At 37.5% G+C, this 10,115-nt stretch overlaps 1 protein-coding gene across 1 annotated transcript in view; it reads right to left on the reverse strand.

The window, feature by feature from the left end:
• Positions 1-683: 683 nt before the first annotated feature.
• Positions 684-10,115, reverse strand: part of LPAR4 (lysophosphatidic acid receptor 4) — a 17,906-nt gene continuing 8,474 nt past the window's right edge. Inside the window, exon 2 of the mRNA XM_008577547.1 lies at positions 684-2,599. Within this exon, the coding sequence (XP_008575769.1) occupies positions 1,408-2,520 (1,113 nt within the window). The 5' untranslated portion in view covers positions 2,521-2,599 and the 3' untranslated portion in view covers positions 684-1,407. The remainder of the gene's footprint in view (positions 2,600-10,115) is intronic.

Genomic DNA, 10,115 nt, shown 5'->3' on the forward strand with positions numbered 1-10,115 from the left:
GTTGTTGTTCTTTTGGTTTTTTTCTTTCTAATTTGCTCCTGACCAGGACACAAATTTAGCCGATTTCTGGCTGCATTGTTCTCTAAAATTTTATACAAATGACATAGTATTTTTAAATTAACAGAGCCTGAAAAAATAAATAAAATAGTATTGCAAGTGTTAAGAATTTTTGTTTTTTGCTTTTTGTTTTTTTATAGGTTTTGTAGTTTTTTTTTTTGTTGTTGTGGTTTGTTTGGTTTATGTATACATATATTTTTCAATTTGCTCCCAACCTGAACACAAATTCAGCAGCTCTCTGGCTACACTGTGCTCCAAAATTTAATAGGAAAGAATAACTATTTTAAAGTTACAGATCTCTACACACACACACACACACACACACACACACACACACACAGAGTAAATGATTAAGCAAGTTTTAAGAATTTTTTTTGTCTCATTGTTTTATTTTTTGTTATTATTTTTTTGTTTTATTTTTTCAATTTGCTCCTGACCTGGGCACAGATACAGCCGCTTTCTGCATTGTGCTCTAAAATTTTATATGGAGAATAAATATTTTGTGGAACTCAGTCTCCCAAAAAAAAAGATAATTGAAAATTTTAAGGGAAAAAAGTTAGTGTTGCTTAGCTCTTTTTTTTTTTTTTTTTTTTTTTTATTTTTTTTTTTTTTTTGACATTTTGTTGTTTTATGTGATTTTCCATTTAACACCTGCCAGGCACACATTTAGCAGCTTTCTGGTTTTGAAGTTTCATATGAAAATCCTAATGTTACTTTTAAAAAAGAAAGTTTTTAAACTGACACTGCTGGTGATTGTAAATGTGTAAATCCTGTTAATTTTCTGTTTCTTCCCACCCATACATGCAAACACAATTTCTGCTCTGTTTTCAAAATTCACATTACAAATTTTTCCAACTCTTTTAAACTCTATACATTTCTTATTAATAATGCTAGGCTAAAATATGTTCTTGTGCTAACTTAAACTCGACAACAATTCAAAAGAGAAAAAAAAAGACTAGCATATATCAGTAGTAACACAAAAGGTGTTGGTTTTAAAAAAAAAAAAAATTCCCTGAATTTGTTCTATATTTATAGGCCCAACCCAATTACCAAATATCATTGGAATGGAAATACCTTTTCAAAAGTTTTAATTCAAGGCCATCAATTGGCCACTTATATAGTGTGATAGAGTGAAATTTCAACCCAGGAGAAGAGTTTGGCAATTCATTTTAGTTGCTGTAATTAGATTTGACCTATAATTACTGAACAAAATGGCAAATGCACAATAAACATTCAAGCAAATATATCTGACTGCATTCAGTACATTAGTTTCAAATCTTTCTTCTTATTTATAGCATAGGCAGAATCATAGGATGAAATCATATGTAGACCTAGAGACAGTTCTCGTACCTAGAAGGTGGATTCTAGCATTAATTCACCACCATTATTTGTTGTTTGATCACTAACTTCCTCTTGAATGGCTGGAAGGGAAGGCTTTGTGGTCAGTGGTATTTCAGTCTTAAACAGGGACTCCATCCTGATATGGGTATTTATGTAGAAGGACTTCTGAAAGGACTCAAGGGTGAAGTAATAGATGAAAGGGTCAAAGCAACAGTTCAGAGTTGCAAGGCACAAGGTGACTGGGTACATGATCTTTGCAAATCTTTCCAACAAGCAATTAGTAATGGCTTGGGAGCGCACCAGGGCATACAGGAAGAGAACAGAGTTGTAGGGTACAAAGCATACCACAAAGACTGCCATATGCACTGTGATCATCTTCAGCACTTTTTTCTTATTGGTCCCAATTTGAGACAGTGTAGCAGGCTTGCGGAGGGTTCTCAGCACCACTGAGGAGCAAGAGACATTCAGTATCAGAGGAATAATGAATCCAACAATTTCAATAAATATAGTAATCTTAGAAAGATAAGTCTTCCAGACACGTTTGGAGAAGCCCTCAAAGCAGGTGGTGGCTGCATTGTTGACATTAGTGGTGGAGAACAAAGAGGCTGAAATACCACCACTGAGGACTAGGATCCAGACTCCAGCACATACAATGGCAGAATTCCTCCTGGTCCTAATAGTACGGGATCGGAAGGGATAGACAATGGCTAAGAAACGATCCACACTTATACAGGTGAGGAAGAGCATGCTTCCATAGATATTGGTGAGGAATGCAGTCCCAGAAATCTTGCAGAGGGTGTCACCAAAAGGCCAGTGGCGGTTGAAGTTGTAAAATATTTTGAAAGGTAGGGTACAGACAAAGAGCAAATCAGAGAGGGCCAGATTGGTGATGAAAATAGCAGTCTCACTTCTCATTTTCATACGGAAGCAGAAGACAAACAGAGAGGCACTGTTAGTTATCAGACCCAGGATGAATACAACACTGTACACAGCACCATTCAAATTATACTTGAAGGAATCATCAACAATGCAGGTATTATTGGCAGTAGCATTGCCCAATCTGGGCCTGAGGCTTGAATTTAGATCTTGGAATTGGAAGTCAATGAATCTTCTGTCACCCATGGATTTTTTTTTCAGGAGGCCTGCTGGCTGCAGGGGTTCACCACTCTGAGACTAGGGACTGGTAGGAAATGTCTTCCTCCTACAGCAGACAAAATAGAACAAATCATCAAATATATTTTCTATTCATGATTACTGTGGAATAAAAGATATTCTGTCCACCCAAGTTGGAAGATAATATGTACATTCAATTTGGTTTGACGAGTACTTTTTGAGCACCTACCATATGTTAAAAGGTACCACAAGACTATGTTGCAAGAGTAGGAGAGATCACACTCAACACAATAAGTGCAATACTGTAGCACTGCAATGAACCTGAATAAGATGTAGGTTACCCGAGAGTCCAAGAAAAAAAAAAAAAAGAAACCTGACAGCTAAAACAATGCTAATGCTTTGGAATTTGTATGGCACTTTTCAACTTTCAAAATCCTTTCAAAAGTGTATTTTATTTGATTCCCACATGAACACCATAAGGTAAGGAAGATGGAATTATCACCATTTTAAAGAAGCAGAAACTGAGGCTTATGTAATTTAGAATTATAAAATGTCAGAATTGGAAGGCACGAATGATATAGTTAGAACCAGAATTCAGGTTTTTAAAATTTCTAACCCAAGGATTTCTAAGCTACTCTAAATTGTATGGTCTACTCTCCAATATTACTGAACCCTCTTGTTTTAGAATTCATTTCATTTCACATGACTACAGATGAAAGTGGGACCTCCAGGACATGCTCTTAAAAACATCTGACTAAACACCTGAAGTAAATTGTTCATTCACCTTTTTAAGACAAGAGCTCAGGGGGCAGGGATCTCTCAGTTAATTAGAGCTTCTGATTAAAAGCTTTTTCACTGTATCACATTGCCTTTCCAGAGACAAAATTCAAATAACAGTCTCAGCATTTCCCTCCTGCAGATCGTGGTCCTCTTTCCAAGCTTCGTTCATGCTAGATGCTATACCTAGTTTATCTGCCTTCTTCCTCTCCAACTACTCATACCATCAGATACTTTCATGCGTTCAGCTCCTAAAATGCCCATGATCAAAAAAGCCTTTTCCTGCCAAATACAAATGAGACATAAGAGGTGGATTTGTGATGAACAGCCATCACCATACCCCACTGTACACTTCTTTCAACTTTTTTTATTGATTATGCATATTCATGGGGTACAAAGCTGATCATCACTTGTGCCCAAGATGTGATGACCAGATCAATACTATCACCATGCTCATTACCACAAATTGCAATTATTCCCCATTTCCCCCACCAAATTAACCCCCAACTTCTCTCCCCCTCCTGCTCCACCTTTCCCCACATAACTCTGCAAGCCTAGATAAGCTCTCTCTCTCTTGCAAGTCCAACACACCACTGTGGTCTTTCTTTCCTTCCTTCTTTCTCTATTAGCTCTCACTTATGAGTAAGGATGTGCAATATTTTTCCCTCTGTGCCAGACTTATTTCACACAACATAATTTTCTCCAAGTTCATCCATGTTGCTGTGAATGGCAGAATTTCATTCTTTTTTATGCCTGAGTAGTATTCCATTGTGTATATATACCACATTTTCCTTATCCAGTCATCCATTTATGGACATTTAGGTTGGTTCCATATCCTGGCTATTGCAAATAGAGCTGAGATGAACATGGGAGTGCAGGTATCACTTTGACATGATGATTTCCATTCCTTTGGGTATATACCTAGATGTGGGATTGCTGGATAGTATGGCAGATCTATCTGTAGTTGTTTAAGAAATCTCCATACCATTTTGCACAGTGACTGTACTAATTCGTAGTCCTACCAACAGTGCACAAGCATTCCCTTCTCTCCACGTACTTGTCAGCATTCATTATTCTCTGTCTTTTTTTTTTTTTTTTTGTCTTTTTTCTCTGTCTTTTTGATTATAGCCAGACTACCTGGGGTGGGGTGATATCTCAATGTGGTTTTGATTTTGCATTTCCCTTATGATTAGTGATGTTCAGCATTTTTTAAGTGCCTCTTGGCCATGTGTGTGTCTTTGACAAAGGTCTATTCAGCTCCTTTGCATATTTTTAATTGAGTTATTTGGGGTTTTTTTACTGTGTAATTGCTTGAGTTCCTTGTATATTCTAGATATTAATCCTTTCTAGGATGTATAGTTTGCACATATTCCCTCCCACTCTGTAGGTTGTTGTTTCACTCTGTTGATTGTTTCCTTTGCTGTGCTGAAGCTTTTTAGTTTGATATAATCCCATTTTTTTTTCTTTTGTTGCTTGTGCTTTGGGGCTCTTATTCATAAAGTCTATGCCCAGTCCTACTTCCCGAAGTGCATTCCCTGTAATTTTTCTAAGTAGTTTTATAGATTCAAGTCTTATACTTAAGCCTTCAATCCATTTTGAGTTGATTTTGGCATATTGTGAGAGGTGCAAGTCTAGTTTCATTCTTCTGCATGTGGGTATCCAATTTTCCCACCACCATTTATTGAAGAGGCAGTCTTTTCCTAAATGTATGTTCTTGCTGCCTTTGTCAAATATCCGTTGGCTGTAAGTATGTGGATGGTATTTCTGGGCTCTCTATTCTGTTCCACTAGTGTGCGTGTCTATTTTTATGCCAGTATCATGCTGTTTTGGTTACTATAACTATGGAGTATAATTTGAAGTCAGAGAGTGTTATGCCTCCAGCTTTATTTTTTTATTTTTTTATTTTATTATTTATTATTTTTTATTTATTTATTTTTTTTTTGCTGATGATTGCTTTGGCTAATGGAGGTCTTCTATTGTTCCATATGAATGTTTGGATTGTTTATTTTCTATTTCTGTGAAGAATGTCATTGGTATTTTGATGGGGACTGCATTGAATCTGTGGATCGCTTTGGGTAGTATGGACATTTTCACAATGTTAATTCTTCTAATCTATGAGCATGGAATGTCTTCCATCTTTTTGTGTTTTCTTTAATTTCTTTCAGTAGTGGTTTGTAGTTCTCACTGTAGAGATCTTTCACCTCCTTGGTTAAATTGATTCTGATGTACTTTATTTTTTGGTGACTATTGTAAACAGGCTTACTTTCTTGATTTCTGCTTCTATTAGCTCATTATTGGAGAATATAAACACAAGATATTCTGGGGCATTGATTTTGTATCCTGCAACATTACTGAAATTATTAACCAGCTCTAAGAGTTTTTTGATAAAGTCTTTAGGTTTTTCTATATATAGGATCATGTCATCTGCAAATTGGGATAGTTTGACTTTGTCTTTTCCAATCTGGATGCCATTTATTTCTCTTGCCTGACTACTCTGGCTAGTACCTCCAGTACTATGTTAAATAGGAGTGGTGAGTGTGGGCATCCTTGTCTTCTTCCTCTTCTTAAGGGAAAAGCCTTCAGTTTTTCCCCATTCAGGATGATATTGGTGGTGGGTTTGTCTGAGATGGCTTTTATTGTGTTCAGATACTTCCCTTCTATACCTAATTTGCTGAGAGTCTTTATTATGAAGTACATTGAATTTTGTTGGAAACTTTTTCTGCATCTATTGAGATAATCATGTTTTTTGTCCTTGATTTTGTTGATGTGGTATATTACATTTATTGACTTGCCTATGTTGAATCATCCTAGCATCTCTGGAATGAATCCCACTTGATCATGGTGTATAATTTTTTTGATGTGTTGCTGTATTCTGATTGCTACTATTTTATTGAGGACTTTGTGTCTATGTTAATCACAGATATCAGTCATAATTTTCTTTTTTTGTTGTATCTTTGTCCGGTTTTGGTATAAGGTAATGCTGGCCTCATAGGATGAGTTTGGGAGAGTGGACTCTGTTTCAGTTTTTTGGAATAGTTTGAAGAGAATTGGTGTTAATTCCTCTTTAAAAGTTTGACAGAATTCAGCAGTAAAGCCATCCATCCTGGGCTTTTCTTTGTTGGGAGACTGCTGATTACTTCTTCAATCTCATTGCTTGATATTGGTCAGTTCAGGTTTTTTTTTTCTTCTGGTTCAGTCTTGGTAGTTCATATGTGTCCAGAGATTTATCCATTTACTCCAGGTTTTCAAATTTGTTGGCATATAGTTGTCGATAACAGTCTCATAATTTTCGTGCTTCTGTGGAATCTGTTATAATGTCTCCTTTTTCATTGCTCATTTTTGTTATTTGGGTCTTCTCTCTTCTTTATTTTGTTAACCTAGAAAATGGTTTCTCTAGGGCTGACCCCGTGGCGCACTCAGGAGAGTGCAGCGCTGGGAGCACAGAGGTGCTCCCGCCACAGGTTCGGATCCTATATAAGGATGGCTGGTGTGCTCACTGGCTGAGCGCAGTGCGGGCGACACCAAGCCAAGGGTTGCGATCCCCTTACCGGTCACAAAAAAGGACAAAAAACCCCCAAGAAAATGGTTTCTCTATTTTGTTTATCTTCTTTAAAAAGTAACTTCGTTTCATCGATCTTTTGTATTGTTTTTAGGGTCTCTATATCATTTAGTTCTGCTCTAATCTTAATTACTTCTTTCCATGTGCTAATTTTGAGTTTGGATTGTTCTTTTTTTTTTTTTCTAGTTCTTTTAGGTGTAGAGTTAGGGTGCTTACTTGAAATCTTTCTATTTTTTTTGATGTAAGCATCTACTGCTATGAACTCCCCTCTTAGTACTGCTTTTGCAGTATCCCACAGGCTTTGATATGATGTGTCTTTATTTTCATTGTTTTCTATATTTTTTTTTGATTTCTTGTTTAATTTCTCCTTGGATCCATAGGTCATTCGGGAGCCTGTTTTCTAGTTTCCATTAATGTGTATAGTTTGCAGAGTTTTGCTTGTTATTTGTGGTCTGAAAAGATACTTGAAATGATTTTGATTTTTAAAAAATTTGCTGAGACTTGATTTGTGGCTGTTGAGAAGAATATATATTCTGTACTTTTTGGATGAAATGTTCTGTAGATATCTCCCAGGTCCAATTGATCTAAAGTGTAGTTTAAATCTTGTGTTTCTCTGATGATTTGTTGCCTGGATGATCTATCTAATGATGAGAGAGGGATGTTCAGGTCCCCCACTAATATCATAATGGGGTCTATCTCTTTCTTTAGGTCTAATAGTGTTTGATTTATATATCGGGTACTCCAGTGTTGGGTGCCTATATATTTATGATTGCTATGTCTTCTTGCTGGATCAATCCCTTTATCATTATATAGTGGCCTTCTTTGTCTGTTTTTATGGGTTTTGATTTAAAGTCTATTTTATCTGATATAAGAATACCTATTCCTGCTTGTTTTGGTTTCCATTTGCATGATATATCTTTTTCCATCCCTTCACTATTAGTCTGTAAGCATCTTTACTAGTGAGATGAGTCCCTTGAAGACAGCATATAGTTGGATCTTGAAAATAGTATATAGTTTGATCCAATACATCAGTCTGTGTTCTTTTCAGTGCAGAGTTTAATCCATTTACATTTAGGGCTGTTCTTGAGAAGTACTGTCTTATTCCTGGCATTTTATGGCTTTTTATTTAGGCGTTCTGAGTATCATTTTTTCCTTTCTTTTCCTTTGATTATTGGTCTTCAGTGTTCGGGGGTTTTTTTTGAGGGGATAAGACTCAGTTTCTTTTGTCTTTCTCATTTGTATTTGTGTTTTACTAGTGGGTTTTGTTCTTACTTGTGCATTCACGGTAGTAATTATTGTTTTTTGGATTCCAGATGCAGGACTCTTTGAGAATTTCTTGCAGGACTGGTTCTGTGGTGTTGAACTCCCACAGCTCTTGTTTGTCTGGGAAATACACTATTTCTCCCTCATTTTTGAAGAATAGGCTTGCCAGGTACAGTATTCTTGGCTGGCAGTTATCTTCTTTCAGTATTTTGAATATGTCATACCGTTTTCTTCTTGCCTGTAGAGGTTCAGTTAAGAAATCTGCTATTAGTCTAATGGGTGTTCTCTTTGTGCTTGAGCTTTGCCAGTTTGACTATAATGTGTCTGAGAGAGAATCTTTTGGATTGAAACTGTTTGGAGATCTTTGAACTTCCTGGATCTGAAGGTCTGTGTCTCTCCTTATATCTGGGAAGTTATCTGTTATTATTTCACTGAATAGATTTTTCAATGCATTTACATTTCTCCTCCCCTTCAGGAACACTCATGATTTGGATGTTTGTGTGCTTAAGGTTGTCTGCTAGCTCTCTTAGAGATTCTTCGTTTTTGTTAATTCTTTTTTTCCTTTTTTTTTTTTGTCTCCCTGGGTTATTTCATAAAGACCATCTTTGAGTTCAGAAATTCTTTCTTCTGCTTGCTCTAATCTGCTGCTTAAGCTCTCGGTTTTGTTTTTATTTTCTTGAATGCATCTTTCAGTTCCAGGAGTTCTGCTACATTCTTTTTAAATGTATTAATCTTTGTAAATTTCACCCTTCATATTCTGGATATTTTTTCTCTTTTCATTGTTTTGTCTTACAGAGTCCTTTCTTAGTTCATTGAGTTTCCTTAAGATAGTTTCTCAAAATTCCTTTTCAGTCATTTCAGGGGTTTCCTATTTTATAGGATCTGGTATTTGAGAGTTACTGAATTCTTTTTGTGGTGTCATCTTTTCTGATTTATTCATATTTCTGGTATCTCCATGTTGATTTCTGGTAGATCAGTTGCTTCTTCTATTATTCTGGAGTAGACTTTGAGGAGAAAGACTTCTTCCTCTTTTTCCATTCTCCTTCAGTGACTTTCCTTCTGTCAATGAAGTCACATATGTGGTGGGCCACCTGCACAGTGGTTATGGATGTTACTAAGGCAGTGAGCTATTCTTACATCAGTATTAGCTCTGGTGGTGGCTGTTGTGGACCACCTCCACAGAAGCTGTGTGAAGCCTTATGGTGGTGGCATGGCGCATGGGGTCCTGCCTTCTGCACAGGCAGGGTAGGTCTGGGAACGTGGCTGACCTGTTCTTCTACCTGCCTGGGTGCCTCCCCCATTAGTGGCAGTGCCAGGTCCTACCTTCTGTGTTTTCAGAGCAGGGTCCAGGCAGGTTGCTGGCCTGTTCTCCTGCCTGCCTGGGTGCCTCCCCCATTGGCAGTGGTGTGGCATGGTGGTCCTGCCTTCTGCACGTATGGGGCGGGGTCTGAGTGGGTTCTCCTGCCTGCCTGGGTGCCTCTCTTGGCACAGAATGGTGTGGCACTGGGTCCTGCCTTCTGTGTGGGCAGGGCAGGGGTCTGGGGGATTGGGAGTGGCTAGCCTCCACTGTGCACTTCTGATCTGGCCACTTACATGCCCTCTGCCTGCTATAATTTGTATATGTGGCAGTCATTGACTTAACCATCTTTGTTGGGTACCTGGGCCGACATTGCTCAGATGTGCACATAGAAATCTTACCAACTTTCTCCTAGGTTAACCGCTGCCATTGGCCAAGGACTGTCTTTCAAATATGCTCTATAATACACTATGGACAAGTACCTGCTAAATGAATTCTTTTGAATGATGAGGGTATGGCATAAAAGTGGTCTTTGTCCCCTGACATATCTAGTAATAGGTTTTCACATGATTATACTTTAAAATGTGAAAGGCATTTTTTCTTATGTGATTCCCCCTTACATCACTCTTTCCTTCCAACTCCCAGGAAACAGTTCAAAGGACCTCTATATGATATGGAAGGGAGTGGTGGGCGGGGGGGGGGGGGACC

The sequence above is a fragment of the Galeopterus variegatus genome, unplaced genomic scaffold (assembly GCF_000696425.1).
Source record: "Galeopterus variegatus unplaced genomic scaffold, G_variegatus-3.0.2 Scaffold1533, whole genome shotgun sequence".
Classification (NCBI taxonomy): domain Eukaryota; kingdom Metazoa; phylum Chordata; class Mammalia; order Dermoptera; family Cynocephalidae; genus Galeopterus; species Galeopterus variegatus.